Source organism: Pseudochaenichthys georgianus, chromosome 15 (assembly GCF_902827115.2).
Source record: "Pseudochaenichthys georgianus chromosome 15, fPseGeo1.2, whole genome shotgun sequence".
Classification (NCBI taxonomy): Eukaryota; Metazoa; Chordata; class Actinopteri; order Perciformes; family Channichthyidae; genus Pseudochaenichthys; species Pseudochaenichthys georgianus.
The window spans coordinates 3,661,268-3,684,454 of record NC_047517.1 but is presented as its reverse complement, the minus strand read 5'-3'; the positions used below and the strand labels follow the sequence as shown (position 1 = coordinate 3,684,454).

At 43.9% G+C, this 23,187-nt stretch overlaps 1 protein-coding gene across 1 annotated transcript in view; it reads right to left on the bottom strand.

Annotated features, from left to right (window-relative positions):
- galm (galactose mutarotase) overlaps positions 1 to 23,187 on the bottom strand; it is a 75,493-nt gene that overhangs the window by 1,390 nt on the left and 50,916 nt on the right. Inside the window, exons 9-15 of the mRNA XM_034101153.2 lie at positions 11,498 to 11,616; positions 3,820 to 3,929; positions 3,596 to 3,723; positions 2,985 to 3,070; positions 2,788 to 2,884; positions 2,134 to 2,206; positions 1,945 to 2,042 (exon numbers count right to left, since the gene is read on the bottom strand). Coding sequence (XP_033957044.1) covers positions 1,945 to 2,042; positions 2,134 to 2,206; positions 2,788 to 2,884; positions 2,985 to 3,070; positions 3,596 to 3,723; positions 3,820 to 3,929; positions 11,498 to 11,616 — 711 coding nt within the window. The remainder of the gene's footprint in view (positions 1 to 1,944; positions 2,043 to 2,133; positions 2,207 to 2,787; positions 2,885 to 2,984; positions 3,071 to 3,595; positions 3,724 to 3,819; positions 3,930 to 11,497; positions 11,617 to 23,187) is intronic.

Here is a 23,187-nt window from a genome sequence, read left to right as displayed (position 1 = left end):
CACTGTGTGTTTGGTGTGTGTTGCAACCCGGACCCGTTAGCGAGGGCACCGGGTTGGTGGTTCATTCATGCTAGCTTGACATGCAGTAACAGCTAACGTATTACCTGTCTGATGTTTCATGATAATAAAGTGTGGAGTTCCATCCTGAACACCTCGCCTCCGACTCCCATTCATCGGCTCTACAATATATATAATATATATGTATAAAGGGTTACGTCCTTAGCCGGCTAATAAGCTATATAACAAGCTAAGCTAACAAGCACACAAACACCTGCTAACGGGGTTAACATGTATAATATTATCATTTTAGACTTCTTGGAAGTTCTGTTAGTACATTCAACCGCACAGCACGACATTTTAATTGTCTGGTATTTGTAACAACATTCCCTAACAGGCACGATCACCACGAACACGGCTAAAGGGTCAAGTACAGTAACTACAACTAGCTATGGTTGTAGACTAGCAAAGTGGACAACTTGCTGTTAGCTGACAGTGAGGCACGTACCTGTCCATCAAAGTGACCACGCCCTCATTCATGCAAACACTTTAAGACCTAATATAAATAAAAGGGTTGCGTTATAAAACAATTCACTCACCCATTAATAATCATTAAGGTGGAATATAACTATATCCCGAATAATTGTTATTGCACCCAGGGGTAGAAACATGTTTATTTCTGCTGTAAAGTTGGGCATTTTAACATGGGGGTCTATGGAAATTCATCCTTTCTGCAGTCATCGCCTATTGGCCAATAGATGAACTGCAGTTTGTGGCACTTCCTTATTGGCGTCCCGGCTCTGCCCCAGCGTTTGCCGCTTGGTTGAGACGGACAGTTGTAATGGTGTTTTGTAAATGCATAAATCAATCAAACAAAATGAAATTACAATACTATTATACCTACAATACTAACAATACTATATTATTTTTGTTGAACAGAAAAACTACACTTGTGTGTTGTTCTTGTTTCAAAGCCTGTATAACAATAAAGTACAGTTCAAATAACATTTTTACATTACATTGCATTTAGCTGACGCTTTTATCCAAAGCGACTTACAATAAGTACATTCGACCAGGAAGACACAACCCTGAAGAAAACAGAATCATATAAGTACATCAGGTTTCATTTAATGATGCCTCTTAATATTGTTATGCTATTTATAGTAGGGATATGTTATCATTGTTGTTATATGTACTACAATAGGGGTCTGTAAACTTGATATGGTGACATCCTTGATCCAGAGGAGGTAAAGTGACAGAGATCAGCCTTTCCTAATGTAGCCTGGCATGGCCACACTTTTGAATATCAACATGTCTGTCCACATCGGAGAGCGTTCACCAGAAAGATCTTTCAATGACATTTCACAATGAAAACGTATTCAAAAGGCAGTTTAGAGGAGACATTAGATGTTCATCCGTGAGCTGGAAGAGGTGCATGATGGTCACTAATAAAAGTCACATTTAGAATCTGACTGAGTGGACCAGACCGCAGGCCATGCAAGGCTACCTCCCCAGACACAACAGTGTTAGAACACTGTGTGGAGCAGACAGGTGGAGGTCCTGGAGACAGAGGGGAGGCTCAGGATCCTGGGCATGTTGAAGCAGCAGCCGCATGGCGGTCAGCAGGAGTGAGATCCAGCTCCCTTTTTCTTTTTTGCTGAGTTGCAGAAGTTAAGATGGAAGAAAGCTGCAGTGTATGGTCAGCCTGACGTCCATCCCTCTTCCTCTGTTCTCTCTCTCCCTCAATGTTTATTTTGCTCTCTGCCTTCATTATAAGCGGAGGTGCAGGCTTGTGATTGGCTGCTGTGAGAGTGATTAGATTGGAGATGAAGAGACGAGCGGCGGAGGAGTCTTGGTGTGATGGATGTTTATGGTCCAAACTGTTTAAGACTACCTTCTTAACCCAGAATGACTGAGAATCTTGACATAGTTTCACAAATGACTGACCATTCTTATCTCTTGGTGTAACGTGAATGGAGGAAGGCTGCGGTGCCACGAAACAGAACTCAGAGTCAAACTGCGTTCGTGTCTCAGGATCTGCAACACTGTGAAAGTAGAGTGATCCCAAACGTGGTCACGGTCTGCCCTAAGTGTAAATAGAGAGAAAGAAAAAGAGCGAGACAGTGTTCGTCTTACCTCGTCTGACCAGGTAGGGTTTGGTGTAGTCCCAGCTCTCGTTGTCATTCGTAATCACGTTCAGACGTGTTGGCTGTTGAAACAAAGAAGAGAGATTCATCAGCATCTCTCCACATTGCTATTTGATGCAGATGCCACTTCCTGCCTATTGCAAACTGCTGTTGATGCATTTCAGACTAATCTCATCAGCTGATACTTGCCTTAACTAACTTCAGAAAAAGCATACATTTTGCACAGTGCATACGAAACAATCAAGGTTCTCAAATATAAATATATTAATTATATCTATAATGAGGCATTTGGCTAGATAATAGACTCACTTCTTATGTCTTGTATTATATAACCGGCTTTCTACATAATAAGATGTTTTGCTCTTCTCCCGACAGGCTTCAGTCAGAGTACGATTATCAGATGATTCAACCAATCACCTACCAAGGCTTCTTTTGGAAATGCCCACCCTTTCCCAAACAGTTGTCATGGCAGCTACTGATGGTTCTGCTTAACAATCCATTCTGAGCCTCAGGTGGCGGACTACAAGCATTTCCCTTAAGAATCTAATTTAATTTATTGTTTAGTGACTTTGAAGAGCAGCACAAAGTGCTTGCACTTTACAGGACGACCTGCTTGTGACTGCGGCTGCCTTCTGTCTCTTACCCTTGCATATTCAATCTTGAGTGTACAGCAGCCAGCATAGATGTCAGCTCCGTTCAGAGCAGCTTTGGCCTTCTGAGCACACTGAACTGACTCAAACCTGAAGGAGTTGGGTTAAGGACAACATATGGTACATTTCAACACACAGATACACACACACGTAGAGCCACTCTCGTTCACACATGCAGCAGCAAGGATACTCCACCATGGCCTGGATTCCATTTCGTTTAAAGATGACGATCCTCAGCACACTGCCGATGGGGTTACACACTGTGTACAGAACATCCTGGACCGGAAAAAAAATGCAACATTTGAGACAATCTACACATTTCGAACGCTGCAGTGTGTCTGAACCCGCTGTGGTTAGTGATACAGAAATATAACTCCTATACAACAAGTCTCCAGGTTGTTCTTTAGGGACCTCGTGAGACCTCTAAAACTCAGTCTATTTTGTTGGTGTAAAAGTGTCATCATAGAGTGCCCATTCTTTCTCTGGTATGAAGTAAGACCAGGCTAATGAGCAGCTCTATGGTCAGAAAGTAGACATAATATGAAAAAGTATTATAAACATGCGGCATCATTTTTATTTAATTGTATTTATGAAGAGTTTCAGAAAAACATGAAAGAGATCACTAAGTAGGGGGTGCATGTGTGTGTGTGTATGCGTGTCACAGTCTGCGCGTGTATGTTTGTGAGAATGTGTGCATATGTGTGTGTTTGTGACAGTGAGTGTGTGTGTGTGTATGTTTTTATGACATTGTGTTTGTGCATATTTGTGACAGTGTGTGTGTGTGTTTGAGTGTCTGGTTACCGTGGTGATGGGGTACAGGGGGTTCTGTATGGACAGCAGCAGGACCTTGTTGCCACTGTTGGGGTTGTCAGCGTTGGTGGGCCTTGTGATTCTCTTGGATGTGGAGTAATTAAAGTACGCCTGCTGACCTGATGAACACATGGAGGAAAATATAGTACATAGAACATGCTACAGACAAGCATGTGCAACTGACCGGAGACATAAGGACATCTCAGCAGTCCCACCTGCAATGTACACTGGCTCCTTGGCTCCACAGGACACACAGCGGTCAGCACTCTCCACTGCAGAGAACTCCACCAGGGCCTGACGCTTGAATGGCATCATCATCACATAACTGAGAACACACACACACACACACACACACACACACACACACACACACACACACACACACACACACACACACACACACACACACACACACACACACACACACACACATTCATTTCACTGACTACTTCCACCCCTCCGCTAGCCAGTATTCATGTCATCTACTCTTTGGCAACATCTCAGTGTCTCCGTCCTCACAGCTCAAATCAGGTCTGAAGAGGAGGAAATAATTTTTTGGGTAATGGTTCTCAACCACAGTAAAGAATAAATGAAAATGAAGCAACGTTATATCTGTGTAATTATGTGTGTGTGTGTCTTTCACAGTATGCTTTTTAGTGCAGCCCTTCTCAGGTGATTGAGCAGTTAATGAATACTGCAACATGCAGGGAATATAAATAATGAAGAAGTAGTGGTTTGGAGTGGAAACTGCAGTATCACAAATATGTTCCCTTTAATTATTCACAACGTGTAACTATCTTTACACTTAAGCTCCCGAAGTACACTGCAGTACTTCATTACACCAAATTATTAATTATTATAAAACGGACAAGTCAAATCAAGCAATCTGATTGGTTCTTAGCCGTGATATACTGAGCGTATACCACAGGTAGAATTGTAAGTTACTTTTCACAACAAGTCAGTATCCCTCCGCGTCTGAGAAAAACAGTATACCGTTGGGTTGAAAAGCAAACTGCCTGCAGTTTGCTTTTCATACTGGAACAAGAAAGCAGGAGAGAAGTAACGGGGCAGAAACCCTCCTTTTTACGCAGCGGTCCAGACATACACATCAAACGGCAAAACATATTCAGTGTGCAGTTCCTTTGGCATTAGGGCAGGGATATCTAGATACTTTCCAAGGTCTGACATCATGAATTGAGCTACTTTTAAAGCAATCAATGATGTTTTCAAATCTGTAATCAAAGAGGTCCGCAAAAATACTATCGGCCAATCAGATTGCTTGATTTGACTTGTCAGTTTTATAAATATATTTACATTTCTTCTGTTACGAAACAAACGTACAAAGCATAAGATGGAAACATTTAAGATTAACTTCGACCTCCGGGGGGTCTTACTATGGAGGAGTGGATTGAGGAGTGCCTATCTCCAGAAAAAAAAAGCACCTAAACGACGACATGCAGAGCTACGTGAAGAGCAGGTAGACCAACTGGAGAAGTACCACCATTCAAAAGCTTTCTGATGCGGGTCTTGAAACAAAGCAGAGAAAGTATGACCGATAGTGGCCATAGGTGCGAAAGCTCTCTCCAGAGCTACTGGAAGCCAAATCTCGGGGACCGGAGAAAGTGGAGCAATATTCTCACCACGCCAAGCAACAGCCTAGAACAACCTCAACAAGTAACCACGTAAGCCATGCTACTGATGCTGGACAGGTTTTCAGTGGGTGCACAATAAACGGCAACATACAAATGAATGTAAATAAATAGCCAAATAATGAATCAACGCTCTCTGTCTAATATGTTCGCTAGCTGTTAGTGTTGTTGCATAGCAACCACCTCGCACTATGTTTCGCGCAGAAGGCAACGGAGGGACTATTTTATTTGGAACATCATTATTTACTAATAAAAACTATTTAAATTAGAGTGTGTATTTTTTTTTCATATTGTCACACTTGGTAACCGTTTTATAAAAGCAATAGCTCACTTCAGGCCGTGATATATGCTCATTATATCACAGCTAAGGGGCGTGGTTCGGCCCGACGCGAAGCGGAGGGTCGACAACCCCCTTAGCTGTGATATAATGAGCATATATCACGGCCTGAAGTGAGCTATTGCTTAAGTAACTGAGCGGTTTCCTTTGTTCACAAACACATCTTCCGGCGCAGACTAAAAACTCATCTCTTTCGACTCCACTTCGAGCAATACAATTACTAACAAAGCACTTATATACTAATAAAGGACTGGCTAGTAAAGCTAAAGCTAGTTGAGCAGCACTTGAAATGTTTTGGCTCTATGAAACCTGATATAGTTATATGATTCTGTTTTCTTCTAGTTTGTATCTTCTTATTGTAAGTCGCTTTGGATAAAAGCCCCCTTTTCAGCGCCCCCCTCCCTGCAGCAGCTCAGGTGTGAACCCCCATACAGAATGTCAGTCACTGTGTAAAACTTTTTAGTGACACTGCAGATTTGTGTGCAATTCTCTCACAAAGGAACTGTAAGATACACTTTTTATGTATGCAAAACCTTAAAACATTTCTGAAAATAAAATACTTTATCTTAATACATTTTCTTTAAAAGCACTTTTTTGAAATTATTTATTTATTATTTCATTGGAGCAATCCAGTTTTGTTGACATCAATGCTTTATTCTCTTTTCTTGTGTTACTAAGATACTTTTAGTTACACTTTAATGGATGCAAACCTGTCATTTTGGAGAAACCATCTCGAGTGAGCTAGAATTTGAAAGTACACAACGGGGGGGGGAAATCTGCCACTTCCTCACAGAGCCCCTCCTCCAACCCCGACGAACGCGTCCATGACCAAAAAGAGGGCGCAAGATAAGTTTGTGCACAGATCTTTTGGCTGTACTCTGAACCCGTCCCAGATACTGCATTCAATTCTTGACTGGCGCTTCAGACGGATGGTGGTAAGTTGTTACACAGGCCTCTCGATGATTAAACCTTATTGAGACGTCTCTCGGCCATTTTTCTTTTTTGAAAAAGGTGACTTGGTAAGCTGAATTGTTTGTCTTTTTTTTTATTTAGTTTTGAGCATATCTCTATACACTCCTCTGCTGGCTCATAGCCTCAGGAGGGGTGGGGCAAAGGAGGGAGACTGGGAGGGTAGGCACTTATACAGAGATTAACATCAAAGGGCATACATCAGAAGGCTAATTACACAACTCTGAGGGGCAGGGGTCAAATAACTTTAAAGAGACTGGCTTAATCAATACATCAAATAACTAGACAACAAAAGGGACTGCCTGGGGCTTTTCACTCATATCTGATTGCAAGGCTAATTACTCAACTCTCAGGGGCAAGGGTAAAATACCTTAACTTTAAAGAGAGCACTTATACAGTACATCAAAGAACTACGCCGGGGGGCCTTTCACTCCAATCTGATAACACACACATCAAAGAATGGGAGGCGGGACAATGGGAGGCGGGACTTAGCTCATTGGCCAATGGGAGATGGACTTAGCTCATTTGCATAATTGGGGGCGTGCCCACCTGTCACTTTATATGCATAATAATGTGATTGAAACAGTATGGTTATAACTACTGTCGTCCCCTCTGTTCTCCAGTCCCGGGATATGGAGGGCTCTCAGAGATAACACCACCTCTGAAGCCCATAACCACAGTTCCTCCGCTGTGGTCAACAAGGCGACAGATCGAACTCCGCCCTGCTTGTTGATATAAGCCACTGTGGTGCTGTTGTCGCTCCTGACCATTACATGTCTCCCCTGAATTAGGGGCCTGAAATGCTAGTCTAGGAGGTTGCTGTGTCGAGACTCTGTTAGAGCACAGCGCCCACCTATAGCCCTCTTCAGGCAGGTCCCTCCCCATCCTGTTCTGGATGCATCCGTGAACACTGTGATGTAGGAGGTCACCCGTCCCAGTGGAGACCCCCTCCGATTCAGGAGATCTAGAATAGGTCTAAATTCCCCTGTCTTCTTGGGAACCAGGAAGTATATGGAATAAAGACCCTCTTCCCTGCGCTGAGGGTGCAAAACAGACACAGCCTGTTTCTGCACCAGAGCCTGAATCTCTGCTGAGAGGAAACCCATCTCCTCCTGAGAGAATAGATTTACCTGTCGCATGCCCATAAAAGGGGGTGGGACGCTGCAAAACTGGAGTGAATAGCCCCGTCTCAGCGTCCTGTCCATCCACTTTGATAGTACACATCTGAGTTTCCATTCCCCATAACACTGTGTTAAAGGGCATGCCCTCAGCTGTGGGGCCGCAGCTATAAAGCTGTGGTATTCTCTGGTGACCCGTTCCGCCGCAAAACTCCCCGTGAAGGGAAGATTCGCCCATGGAGGGTCGTCACAGAAAGGGCCGATTATTTACTGAGGACCCTGAACGCACCGCAGCACGCTCATGTGTGAGCGCTCGCTCCCTTATAATGCTGTTCTCACCTTTACGGTGGGCATCATTAATCGGAGTCCTTATAGGAGTAGTGCGTTCTACTAAGGCCCCTGAACGCACCGCCACACGCTCTTCTGTGAGTGCGGGCGCTGCCATAATGCAACTCTTACCACTCTGGTAAATTGCATTAATTGGAGTCTTAGCCCCAGGCTTAGTGTGTCCCAAACAGCAATACGCCGGCCATAATGCCTCTGTACACGTATAGCACTATGATAGCTTTGCTTGCGTTTTATCATCATCTGCGCACTCCCACTAGCCTCCTCTCTTACAGGAGCTACGGCTGGGGCAGCGAGTGGGGAATCTGTACAGACATCATGTGTAAGTGTAGCATTGTGGAAACAAAGGACACTTAGACTTGGATACAGATCAACCTTTTCTTTATTTTTAAAAGTTTTCATGGGAATCTGTGCATCAAATAGGGAGGAGGCGGGATTCACCCTTGCGTCCCGGGCGAAGAGTTTTTCTCCCCCCGCCGAGAAGCTACCTCCCCCTGCCAGTCAGCTCCGGGCAGACGGCGCACCCCACCCGGCCGCTCTCTGCTGCTGAGGAGCATGCCGAGGTCGGGCAGCCCGTCCCCGTGGCTGCCGATATGCCGGTACTGTGGAAATTGATGTGAGATATTGTACCGAAGAAGTGTGTTACATTTGAAATGGCAGAAAGTCTTGTTGCAATTTCCAGATATTAAAAGAGGTCCCTTTGAGTTTCTCTGGTAATGATCAATAGTAGCAGTTAAGTGAATACTGTTCAAACAATACCTGTGTTTGTGTTTTATAGTGATTTCTCTGTTTTATCCTTTCATAAATGTGAGGACTAAAATGGCGATAGACAAAGGGCTGTTAAGAGTAAACTGGGTTTTATTGCTATGTGGGGGAGGTGAAGGTATGCAGGACAGGGTGCTTGGTGGGGGAGAGTATATTCTGTTTAAGATCTCAAGCATTTTCATGTTTCAGGGAAGTCTACACATTCCTGTGTGTTAATAGTTGAAGGAACAAAAAGTACATTTTTCCTCTACCATATAGAGAGGTTTTTTATAGATTCCTGAAACAATGTTCCCTTTTTCTTAAAAGTAGATTAGCGCAATAGTCCTTTTGTTTGACTTTTTACCTGTTTATCAAAAGAGTGTTTTAAGCTATTTGTGAAGAAGGAAGATGCAGAATTAATGGTGATTTCTGTTTTGAGTGAAAAGATGATCCCAGAGTGTTTTTCTGGGTTAAACCATCGATAGGCTTTGCAAATTGGGAGGGACATTTCCCCTGATTTTAATGAGGTGCATCCTGCAGGCCTTCCCAACACCTGTGGCTTTCATAGCTGCCCGCGCTGAGTCCCTGTGAGACAGCGTTTTGGTATCTCCCAAATGGAACTCCACCCCTTTTGTTGGTTTTGGGACGTGCAACTTGTTGCTTCGTCCTCTCTTCACGCGCGGCCCGGACCGGGAGGTCGGGGCAGCCTGTGAACAAGGCCAGGAGTAGGCATACTCCTGATATTACTCATATGATATGGCTTTGTATGGTAATGTATTATATGGTATTGCATTATTACCGTTTATGATTAAAACAGATTTTTGTTTAACCCTCGTCCTGGTTGTTTTGAGTGTTTCTTCTTTTAAAGCAAGCTCATTAGGAACGGCGTGGAGAAAAGTAGTCCCAAACTCCTTCAGTACCACGGGATAGGGCAGTGAGTCCCAACCACACGTGACGAGACGCCACTGTGGCCAAGGAAATCATCCACCCTGCTGCAGCGGCCCCGCCATGAATCAGATTGTTCATCTGACCTATCGCGCGGTCCGGATAATCGCTCTCGTCTTGAGACAAGAGGGCGGGGGCGACTGCCTGAGGGATGATCAGGGAGACGCCCAACACACCGAGATTATTCGCTGCAGCCGCCATCAAGCTTGAACATCTTGTCCAGATATTCTAGTGTGTCTCGGTCCCGGGGCAGCGGGGGCAGGGGTCGCTTACCCTCCGCCCAACCAGCCGCCCGCGGAAGCAGATGGGCCGCCAGGCTCTCATCAAGGGAGGGCACACCCGAACACGCTGTGTCCGAGCGGCCCTCCACCTTGATGATGCCTGCCATAGCGGCTACTGGGGCCTTCGTTTTAAATGGCTGCTGCCATGTCGCCTCCACACACCTCCATATATCAGGCAGCTGGGGCGAAACGAAGGTCGGCTGCGCTGGATGCACCGAGCCGTAAAACCCCTGTCTCAGGCGGCTTACAGGCCTCGGTGGCAGCGGTGGGGGGAGCGGTAGGCCTACACGCTCCGCCGTCAGGGTCATCACCACTGGGAAATCCATCCGCGCAGACCTGAGAGTCGGACTTCCAGACACCGAGGCGTCCTCGTCCTCCGGAATCGGGGTTGACTGGCCCCACGGAAGGGAGAACCGGAACGGCACTTCATCCTCACCTGAATCGCCCATCTCGACGACGTCGAGCTCCGAATCCTCCACCTCCTCCTGCGGGGCCTCCGCCGACAGGAAATGCTGCCCACGATGCTCACGCGTGAGCCGAGGAAGCATTTGGCAGGCTGAGCATGCCGGCGCCAGGCCCATACCGCTCACGGCGTGGTCAGGCCCCATACACAAAAAGCAGAAGGGGTGTGGATCCACCCCACGATCAGGTTTGGACATTTCAGGCCGGTCCTGTGGTCAAGAACTGACTCCATTACTCTCTATTTTTCGTCTTTTTAAGCTCCGTGAAAACACTTCCGCTGCTGAAGAGAAAAGGATGATAGTCAGGAGGCGAGGCCTCCTTTTATACGGTGTGATGCGCGCGCATTCAGGTAGGCCCGCCCAAGGCCGGCTACATCTATAGAAGTCTCAGTGGGAGAATGCTCGCAGGGTAAGGTAGTACCCATAGAGTCCAGTAGAGGGCGGAGCCTGTGAGAGATATAACACAAACTCATGGACTGACAAATATACATACATTGGGATGAAAAGGGTAACAAAAGACAAGTCCCCCCTACATGAGTGTCATTATTTACTAGAAAGTAAATACTCCTGTGATTGAACCTGCCAGCGAACGTGTAACATTATAAATCTAAATGCATACGTTTAGCCTGTTATGATCCATCGTGTTGATGATATGTTTCTATTTTTCTGAAGCTTTGGCATGAGATTATATTTAGAGAACCTTAGACTCCTAAGTTTGGCTGAACATCCAATGATATACCAATACATCTCAAATCTCGTAGAAAAACAAACCTGACTTAATAAAAAATAAAAAAGATGACTTTAAAGGAGTTATGTCCTTATGCAACATATAAGTGGACAATTATGTTCCTGAGGCTGTAGAGCGACTTTATGTGCATTATGGCTATGCTACTGTGAAATAAGAAATGTAAATGTGAAGATGGTAAAGAAAGCTGAAGAAATGATCAACATGGATGAATCTTTCTGGGATCTTAATGACGACAGTGTTCAACAGCCCACACTGGGGAACTGCTTTATAATCACATGCTTGCATGCGTGTGATACCATATGGATCCAAATTTCTCCAGGGCATCTATCAGGTCTGCTTCCACCACGGCCTCACACAGACCCCTCACATGGACCACAGGGCTGGGAGAGATGCGATGGGAGTCCTCATCATTATCCTGCAACACACAGTCAAACACAGTTACACACAATGGATCTGATCACATAAGCTTGTCTGCAGCTACCTTTAAACACCAAAGGTCCCACTGCAGAGATCTCTGGCCTCCACTTTACTCCTGAGCCACCCTGCTGTATGACAGCCTTCTGCTGCTGCTGCTGCTGCTGCTGCTGTCCTTTCTGACCAACACTCATATTGATCTCACCTTGGGAGATCATTACGCAGCGTGTGTGTGTGTCTCCACAGATGTTGTGATCGCTATTGTTTCCTTGGAGTGGCATGTAGGTTGAGTACAAAGATAGGCATGGTCCAAGCAGAGTTGGACGAAAGGCCCCTTGCCCCTTCACTTAACATTGGCCTGATTTGACGTCGCAGTTGGTGTAAATACATCACATGAGTAGCATTTATAATCATCAGTAATATAATGTTTATTTCATTAACATAAATAATGTCATAGATATATATATCAGACAAAAACAGTGTGCGTTTATTTCTCTTACTTCATTACTCTATTTACGCTTGAGATAAATAGCCAATCAGCAAGTTGCCCACTCACCATCCAATCAGAGGAAGACAAACTGTACATTGGGGAAGGCTAAACTGACTCACATATCTAGCAGGAAGAACCCACCAAAACTCAGCCTTTGATTGGATACTTCTGTCCACACATTAGCTAAACGCCAATTTTACTTGAGTAATTTAGATAGTCCAAAGGTAGGGCAGGTCCAAACAAACCTGTTGACCGAGCAGCAGGGGAAACAGAGAGAAAAAGCAGCCTGTCAGGGAAATGTCAGGGGGCAATGGGGGGCCAACACAGTATTGGAAAGGAGTTCATGATAGAGGGGCATCCAGTGTATATGAAGTGTGAAGACAGCTGCAGTGGACCACCAAGCGGGACCACACCTTTACTGTATAGTGCACCGGGTGGAAAGCATATCAAATCAGCGGTGGCTAAAGCCCATATTGCAAGACTTGTTTGGACTGTCAGATAGGACTGTTGAGGATCAGAATCTGGACAAGGATCTCCTTTAAACTGTTGTCTCTTCTGCTTGTCTCATTCTTACTCTATCCATCCCTCCCCCATCCTTCCTCTTTTCTCCTTCTAATTCCCGTCGGCATTCCTTTTAGTCTATTTATAGTTTTTGGAGAGGAAAATGGCATGACACTAACTTTTCTTTCTCTTTGGTCCAGGCTGATAGCTGCTCTGTTTCAGACAGGGTAGATATTTCTGTACGCACATATATATGTACACACAAATACACGTTTGTTTATCAGTGTGTTTTCTCTATTATTCCAAACTGTATATTGTAAATCCTCTGATACAATTTGTAGATCTGATATATTTAATATGATTTACTTAAATTATTTTTATTAATTAACTGTTGTTCTTAAATCCTTGTATAAGGGTTATTTCCAAGGGCCTGCACCTCAGAGGCTTACGGCAGTGGCTGGGGCAAGATTAATCTGAGCAACAACAGTTCATGGTGAGTACTTGTTGTGTCCCGTCAATTATGTTAGTTTGTTATGTATTTGTCGCGTTCATGTTTGTTTTGTTTGTTTCACTTCCTGTTTTATGTTGTACTCCTTGTCTCATTCCAGGTGCCTTTACTTCCTTGGTTCTTGTTTTCCGCCATCGTCAGCGTCTGCCCCACCCCTGATTGTTTCCACCTGTTCCCACTTACCTCTTGTATATATTGTCCTGTCTCCCCTTGTCTGTTGTCAGTTCGTCATGCCAAGAAGTCAGATCCAAGCAGCCATAGAGAGACCAAGTACCTTTTTGATATCCTCCATAGCCGCGTTCACACTGCGGTACTTTTCCCACAAAGGTTCATGCGAACTTAGTTCATGCGAACTCTTTAGTTCGCATGAACTAAGTAAAGATCGCGTTCACACCAGAAAAAGTCCCTGGGGGTGGATTAGGCAAATGAAGCCGCTGACGTCACTTCTTCTTCTTTTGCTTTGGGTTTACTGGCAGGCCGCAAACCACTTCACGGCGTATACTGCCGCCCAAAGTCCCCGGCCGGAAGTCCCCGGAGTTGGGGACTGGCTTCAGTAGAAGCTGCTGGGAGTCCCAGCAGCTTCTACACACACACACACACACACACACACACACACACACACACACACACACACACACACACACACACACACACACACACTTCTCCGCCTCATTCTGTTTTCATTTACTTGTTCGTTATCTGACCAGCTTCAATCTTGTAGGCTACTCACTTCGTTTCTTGTAGCCCTCGAAAGGGTTTTGGAGGTCGATGCCTCGGTGAACGTGAGTTGTTTGGCTTTCTTGTCCGCAGCAGCAGAAAGCATTTTCGAATGTTTGAATGAATCAAAGTGGGTCGTCACCGTGGATGTTCTCTTATGCTCCAACACACAGTTGCACGGGGTGCAGAATAGTTTCCCCCCACTTTTGTGCAAGACATCGGGGTACTGCTTTGCCCGGTCTTTAGCAGAAATGTTCGTTGGTAAATGAGATGGATTAGATTTTTTCATCTTGGTGTTTTCTCTCTTGTGTGAGCTCCACACGTTCACTCTACGGTGCTGTTTACCTTCTGTGATGCGCGAGCTGATGACGTCGCGTCATCATCATCATCATCATCATCATCATCATCATCATCATCATCATCATCATCATCATCATCATCATCACTTCACGTCAAGACGAGTTAACTTTTTTTTTCTCAACTTTGTGTGGAAAAATGCGGGGATTATGCAGCCTTTTGATAAATATGCGGCCTTTTAAAAACCTGCGCCATTTTGCTGATTATGCGGTAAATTCTGCGATCGCAGAATCGCGTTTTTCTGGAGGGTCTAGAAAAATCTTGGGTTGAGCGGGTAAGTGAGTTTGGGCCAATGATTATAAGTTCCGATTTGTCACAGTTAAGTTTTAGAAAATTGTTTTGCATTCAAATGTTAATGTCAGTGAGGCAGTATATACAGGGGTGCACATAACTTTTTTAGTGAGTTACTCAGATGAGTACCAGGAGACAGCGTTTGGTACTCACCCCACACTAAGCGTGGTTATCAAGTGCAGTCTTCCTCAGTGTCTCCTTCACTGTCCTCTATTTCCACTTCTTGCATGGTAATGATGAAGATGCTGCAGTCTTCCTCACTGTCCCTGTTTAAGCTTTCGATTAGCTTGAAATGAATATATTATCCAATTTGTGACCCACTACAGGACTTAAAAAGCACCTAGCTAGATCATGAAAATCCCAAAAATCTCGGGGAGTATACCCCCGAACCCCCCTAGCATGTTTGGACCTCGGTATTTAGGAAATCCTGGATACGGCCCTGAATTGAAGTCATATCTGATTTCAGATGGCGGAAGTAACTAAGTACACTTATTAAAGTACTGTACTAAACTAAATGTTATGCTACTTTGTACTTCTACTCCTCTACAGTTCAGAGGTACATTGTGTACTTTTCCTCCACTACATGTATTTAATCCTTTTAGTTACTTTACAGATCTGGATGAATGATGTGAAATCTAACCAAGTGTTAAATCAGACTTTAGTTCCACCTGGAGTAAATCCACAAGCTACCCTGCAGTCTACAAAGTACTTCAGACTAGCTGCACCTTCACCAGCTTTGAGAACACTTTCATGATCAATCATTATAAAACATATCATATATATTATTCTGAAATGGACCAATCTGCACAACGAATACTTTTACTTAGTTGATAACACTTTTCTATTGTTACCTGAGTCACATTTTGAATGCAGGACTTTTACTTGTAACAGAGTATTCCTACACAAGATCTGAGTACTTCTTCCACCTCTGTCTGATTTCAAACTCTTCCATTAACACCTTGAGTAAGTTTGCAGCTGTGTGTTTTGCTCCACCTTGCTGCAGTATCTTGACCACAGAGCGTGAACGTTGTGATCAGCTGATTTTGCGCAGTTCTCCAGTGTGTGCACGAGGCACAGAATGTGCACAGGGGAGTCTCCCACCGCAGCCAGTTGGCGTAGTTTTGGTACAATTCCGTTGTACATACCGACGTTAACAGCAGCCTCGTTTGTGCACACGGCACCAACTTAGTCGTCCAGTGATCTAAGCCTCTGCCTCCTGGGAAAGCTTCACAGGTCCGACGATTATGTCCTGCGCGGTTTGGCCAGCACCCAGTTCAATCAGTCCAAGAAAGTCTAAAGATTTTTGCAGGTAGCGAAACGCCAACATAGCTGCTTAACCCGAACCAGACTAAAGACTAGGGGTGACCGTGCCTTTGAGGCGGTGGCCCCAAGGCTTTGGAACAAACTCCCCCAAATAATAAAAACCTCGGCCTCAATAGAGATTTTTAAGGGGCGGTTAAAGACCCACCTCTTCCGACAGGCCTTTGGGTCGTCGGAGGAGGTGAGTTAGTGGCTGTCTTCTTTTTTTCTTTTTTTTATTATGGGTGTTTTGTCGTATGTTTTATCCTATGTGTTACCTGCTGCCGTTTTATGCCTTTTATTCTACATTTTATAGTTGTACTGTGAATTGTGTCCTGTGTACTGTACTGTAAAGCACTTTGTACATCCGTGTTGAGAAGGGTGCTATATAAATAAAGTTTTACTTACTTACTTACTTAATGTGTTTTGTTTTTTGGACATGTCTAATAGTTTACTCCATTGAGTGTTGACAAGAAAGAAGTGTAGACAAAATATGTGTTTTGTTTTGATGACCTATCAGGTACGCATAGGCGCGTAGTGACACAAGTGACGTTACGTATTTATATATATATACATTATGACCACTAAAAGGTGAAGTGAAAAACATTGATTATCTCATTACAATGTCACCTGTCAGTGGGTGGGATATGTTAGCAGCAAGTGAACACTTTGTCCTCAAAGTTGATGTGTTGGAAGCAGGAAAAATGGGCAAGCATAAGGATGTGAGCGACTTTGACAAAGGCCAAATTGTGATGGCTAGATGTCAGAGCATCTCCAAAACTGCAGCTCTTGTGGGTTGGCCCCGGTCTGCAATGGTCAGTACCTACCAAAAGGAAAACTGGTGAATCAGCGACAGGGTCATGGACGGCCAAGTCTTATGCACGTAGGAGCGAAGGCTGGCCCGTGTGGTCCGATCCAACAGAAGACCTACTGTGGCTCAAATTGCTGAAACACTTAATACTGGTTCTGATAGAAAGGTGTCAGAACGTACAGTGCATCACAGTTTGTCTCGTATGGGGCTCCCTAGCCGCAGACTAGTCAAGAGAGCCCATGCTGACCCCTGTACACAACCGAAAGCGCCTACAATGGGCACGTGAGCATCAGAACTGGACCACGGAGCAATGGAAGAAGGTGGCCTGGTCTGATGAATCATGTTTTCTTTTACATCATGTGAATGGCCAGGTGCGTGGCTTACCCGGGAGAGACATGGCACCAGGATGTACTATGGGAAGAAGGCAAGCTGGCGGAGGAAGTGTGATGCTCTGGGCAATATTCTGCTGGGAAAACCTTGAGTCCTGTCATTCATGTCGATACTTTGACACGTACCACCTACCTAAACATTCTTACAGACCAAGTACACCCCTTCATGGAGACGGTATTCCCTAATGGCAGTGGCCTCTTTCAGCAGGATCCCAGCTAGAGGGGAACGTTCTCACAACTTTGGCTAATAGTCAGGGGGCCAATCCTGAAAAGTGCTTCCGTTAACACTTTTGCTGCCATGTTTGGGTAGAAGCTGTCAACATATTTTTTTGGTAAGAGGGGACCTATGTAAGATGTTCTAGGGTGGTTGACAAGTTTGAACAATTATTTTGTGACTTTTAGAGGCCATTTCAGGCCAATTTTTCAGATTGCCTGCTCGAAATGACATGCCCACAATAAATATAGAATATCTCCCCAAACACAAGGGCCATATAGATAATCCTGGTATCAAAAGAAAGGTGACAGCAGTGGGATGGCTGCAGAAGTGTCAGAATGTAAATGGATGTTACTGTGTCAGAGAAAATAGAGCTAGACCATTGAAAAAAAGTAAAAAATTAAATTTCCGCCTAAAAGAAAACATGTTTTTAGAGTGAATATCAGCTTGGAAACATGAGATAGTAGCCCAAAATAATTTAGGAATCATGATTCCAATGTATGCTAGGTACTTTTGCCAAGTTAGAGCACAGTAATTTCATACAGGTTTGAATAATGTAATGTCCAAGCGGAAATCTATATGATTCTCGAGGTGACCTTTCGTGCTAATGCTTTTTGACTTTTTAATGTTGTATTTTGACAATACACTTGGATACCATGATAAGACAAAATATTTTTGTGAATTACTGAGGATCATCTTCCCAGTAATGGAACCATTGTATGTATACAAAATATTACATAAAACATTAAATAAAAACTAAAACAATAAAATGAATCCAGTGTTAGGGTCGGAAGGAACCAGAGCAACTCAGGGGTTAGGCATGTTCAAGCCAACAGGCGTGTTTCTTTGGAAGAGGGAGGGATGTGTATAGACGAGGTATAGTCAAGGCAGTGTGGGGCACTATAATCCTGGTGTCTACGAGGATGAGGACAGGCCAATGTTTGCTGGTTACAGACGGCGATCTGTACGCCCCTGCGCCCTCAGTATACGTGCTGATGTGGAGGGCTGAGCATCGCACACTGAAGATCTCGTTGTTGATGTGCTTTTTTCTGGCGGCCGAACCACAACATCCAGATCAAGATCGGTTTCTTCAGCGTTAGTCTCTTGAATGTCATTGGAGTTCATGCACCACGCTGCATGAGCACATCCACACGCCCCACTGCAATACAGTCCTCTTCTGCGACAGAGACACTGTCTGGTGCTGCACTGACTTCCACTTTCCTTGCATCCACACACTGTCAGCTGTACGCATGTGGATTGTACAGGTTCCTTGGTAAGAAGCATGGGGACCAGCATACCATTCATCATCTGCCAACCACAATTGATTGGTGAGGGCAGTTGTGGATGTGTCACCAGTGACTGTTTCCAAACCTTCGTTTGGTAGTGGGCCCTCTTGAGGTGCATTGACAATGCATCTTCTGTTGGTGGTAATGTATCAACATTGGCTTTACGTTTTCGAAAGAGAACTTCTTGTATCGAGTTGCTGGTTGACTTAAGGTCATAGAGCTTACATACAAACTGTTGTGCCAAGGATAGGGAAGTGGTACTTGGTACTTCATCCTCACCAAAGTTGTGGAGAAGATGCAGGTACTGCTGGAACACTTTCCATGCTGTCCTTTTTCCAATTCCGGTGAACTGGCTCGTAGTATCACATCCAGTGATGGCATGAAATACCAACAGACCATCGAGCATCTCATTTGGTAGTGTGATTTGATGGACTTTGAGGTAGCGCGGTTTCTTAGCTGTTCCTGCTTTCATCCTAACTTCTCAGCTTAGTTGGTTTGCAAATACAAGTAGTAGCAGCAACACATCTGTGTCTCGGCACTGAATGATGAGCCTCTGAAACCCTTTCATTGTTGCATCAGCTGCATGTAGTAGTATGCGTGTATCCGCTTCTTCATGTGTAGCTTGTAGGGGAGATACATCAATCCCAGCTGCTGACGTGACTTTTTCAGGATCCTCAAACCCTCCACTGATAACAATTTCCTCATCATAAAGCTGCACATGATTCTCAAGCTCAGTTGATAGGAAATGGGTAATGTTGGCTTTGTTTTCATCCATTTCAATGAAGCTATTCCAGTTAGCAGGTAGCTTTACATCTCTACTCATAATTGTGCGAACCTTTCGCTGAGTAGTGCTGCGTTTTGTTCTTGTTCCACTCTTGATGGAGTTTTGTTGGTACCGATCAAACACTATATCCACTCTGGTGACGTTCCCATGTAGATTAGATGCAACTCTCTGTGTGAACACATCTGCATATTCCCCGAAGGTTGATGCATTGTGAGGTTTTCCCATGGCTCTTACTAAGGCCATTCCATCAATGATGGTGCATGTTCTCATAACAGATGGACTGAGCTCTGTTTCCTTTGCACCAGGTTGTAGTATGGTGGCTAAGTCAGCATTGTTTGTAGGCCTGAGCACTGAATCTGTTGTGGCAAGTGACAGGGGGACTGCACACAGTTCTTTTTGGAGAAGCTCATCCATGTTGACCTCTCTGCCACTCTCCATGGATACAATGATGCGGTAAAAAATATCCCTGTCAGGCTTCACACACTTGGATCTGAGTTGTTCAAGCTTGGTATCTGTGCTGTATAGGCTTGAGAATGTTTTCGGTTTTCTCTTGGTGAGACTGGCGTGGAAGTCTGTGTTCGTTGTGCCCAGTCGTTTTTTCACCAACTCAGTGATAGTTTTTTTGCCAGACTCTGCAGCATGTGTAAGGTCATTCAGTATCTCTTCTGAGGCAACATCACCAGTTGTCAGGGACACTAAATCATACATATGCTCTTGTTGGAAGACGTTGTATCTCTGCAACTGATCAACAAGTTGAATGACATCGTGATTATCCCTTTTGATTCTTGATTGAAGGCAGTCTTTGTGCGTCTCCTCATCATCGTCGTCATCATGTGTCAGTCCAAACAGGGATCTGGTATCCTCTGCCAAGGATGCACGTTCATTGTAGGTGATGGACCAACGGTTTCTTGCTGGATCATTTCTAGTGATGCCTATCAATCCTCCAGCAACCTTTCCCATTGTATTGATGTGTTCAAGGCAAAGGTCGAAAGGCACCTCGTTGAAGCTGTGTTTGGTCTCCTTGGCTACAAAATCACCATCTAGGAAGCCCTAGTAGACCTCTGGTGCTGTCTGTGCCAGCTGTTCCATGTCTGCTATGAACACAGCACCCCATCTTGTGTAATGGGTGTGATCATACGCAGCAAACCAAGGCATCATGCTCTTGAAGGCTGACATGTACAGGTTCCAATCACCACATCTCAGTGCCCGGGTGAACGCAAGGAGAATAGACACAAGGTCCATGTACTGTCTCCAGAAGGTAAAGGTTGGCTTGTCTTCATTGGCCTTGTCAAACTGTACAAGGAGATCTTGAATCTCCCCAACTTTCAGCACAAGTTCCTCATAGCATGCTGAATTTAAACTTCTAGTGTTCTATATACATGTGTAATATATGCTATAGCTATGTTACCAGTACACATTCTCACAAAAACTCATGTACTCCTTAATTTGACTGTTGGTGAAGTGAAAAATTGAGATGGAAAAGATCGAATGATCTGTGCTGCTAGCTAGCTAGCAGATGGGCTAGCTAGCTTGTAGATGGAAAAAGGTTTAGCATACTTGTTTTTTTGGCAACACTTGGTGGTCGAATCCGGAGGTAACTGTTATTTAGTCGACAATATCAGACTCAAACTATTTATTATCTCAAATACCACCCATTAGTTTGAACTGTATAACTATTTTGCTTCACTGACATTGCTGCTGTGTTTTGCTGTATCAACCCACAGCACCCTATGATATTGTTTTACCATTGGTTGATTTTTTTTTAATCAATAGTTAAGATCATACTTTCACAGGAGATATAATGAGGGATAATATTACAACATTGTTAGAAATTACAGAGCAAATTGTCACTAATTTGGCAGCATTGTGAAAAAAGGTCCGATTTTACCACTTACAATGATACAATGATTAAATGACCAAAAATATCATTTTCAAAGATGTCAACATAGCTAGGCCATATGTCAAGGGGTTAAACAAGAATACTGGATAGGTTTACAGCTTCTACCCAAAAGCGATTACTTAAGTTGCAATATCAGTGTTGGCCCCCTGACTATAACGTTACCTTCAGGTTCTAATAAGCTTTTAATGAAACGTTTTAATCTGATGTTCAAAGAACCTTTTTAGGATGTTTATTTTTTCAAATAATGTTCCTATAAGGTTTAAGGTTAACTAAGACATCACGTTTTAACTACAACATTCAGAGGATGTTTTGAGGATGTTATTAAGCCCTGAGATGACAGAATTTATTTTTATAAAACGTTCCTTTAATGCAGTGGTTCTCAAACTTTTTCTGTCATTCCCCACTTTGAACAGGTGGGCCTTTTCAAGCCCCACCTGTTCCTCATCGCTCCAATAAAATGGTAGGCCAAGCTTAAAATTGTCAAATGTGTCTTTCTACAACAGGGGTCTCCAACCTTTTTTAGGGTGAGGGTTACTTTAAAAAAATAAAACAAGTCGGGGGCTACTTTTACTCCTCTTTTTTGGTTTTTTGCAGTGTATATATTTAGCACATTTTAACATTATGATATGCTACCTTTAACCTTTGTGTGCTGTTTGGGTCTGTGGGACCCGTTTTCAGTGTTTACTAAAATAAAATGTATTCAATTTAATTATTTTAACCTACTTTATTTTGGGGTGGACCTCACATCCTCCAGGGGGGTCCTCACCTCCTCTAGTGGGGTCCGGGGCCATGCTCCCCCGGGAAGATTTTAAAATGTTGAAGTTAAATGCATCAATCTGGTGCACTTTGAGCACAACATGAATTTATGGATACAGCTCTCAACACTCAGATGAAAGGGAGCTGTATACTTTTCAATAATCCAAACATCTTTAGAATATGATCACAACCAATAACAAATCATTTAAACTGGTTCATTCTTATCTTATGTTACCGAGTTAGCATTCTTTCTTTTTATGCATATTTTACTAATCACTCCCCTTTTAAACTGTTTTTTTTTTTTTACTGTCCTGTAGTACACATTGGAATGATTTCTTACGTTATTTTTTACATCTATATTAAATAGATAAAGGTGTGCCCTCTCTAGCTCTCTCGCTCTCTCTCTCTCTTTACTCTGTCTCGCTCGCTCACAGAGGCTGTGTAATAATAAACATAGGCCTATTTGTAAAGTGGGGGGACACAAACGGGATTTCGAAAAGTGCCACTGTTAAACTCCTTATGAAGTGGTGAGGTGCCGCTCCACATTGCTTTTCTTCCCGACTCCAACGCTGTGTGTGTGTGTGTGTGTGTGTGTGTGTGTGTGTGTGTGTGTGTGTGTGTGTGTGTGTGTGTGTGTGTGTGTGTGTGTGTGTGTGTGTGTGTGTGTGTGTGTGTGTGTGAGAGCGTTTCACATGTGTGTATGACAGATTTTTACATATATCTGTAAATGATTTTGGTTTCAGTTGTGTGTGTGTGTGAGCAGGTTCGGATTGGCTATCAGGAGATTCTGGACTTTTCCCGGTGGGCCGCTGCCGTTGGTGGGCTGCTGGGACGTTTTAGTTTGGTTCCCAGAATGTTCTTCTGAAAGGTAGGATAACGTTCTCTAAAAACATTCTTAAAATGTTTGATGATAACCTTAAGATGTTTTTGATACCATTGTTAGAACATTATCCAAATCCAAGATGGCGCCAGTGTGTGTGGCCTGCCGTCCGTATCTACGAGTGTTGTGTGTGTTTGTGCTGTTTTTGTCACTTTTTGCTCTAAATGTCAACTCTCTATTAGTATACGATTGCCAAACACTTCTGGATCTTCGTTTTTCGGCATTAAATCCTGTGAATTCGGATCGTGGACATAAAACGCTCCCCCCGTTCTTATTGGGAGTACCAGCTTACCTGTGCCGCTCCCCGGCGTAAACGCCAACGCGGAAAACGCAGTGGTCGACTGGTGAGGATGAAGGATTTTCAGCTTGTCCTATCTCAAGGACTGAAT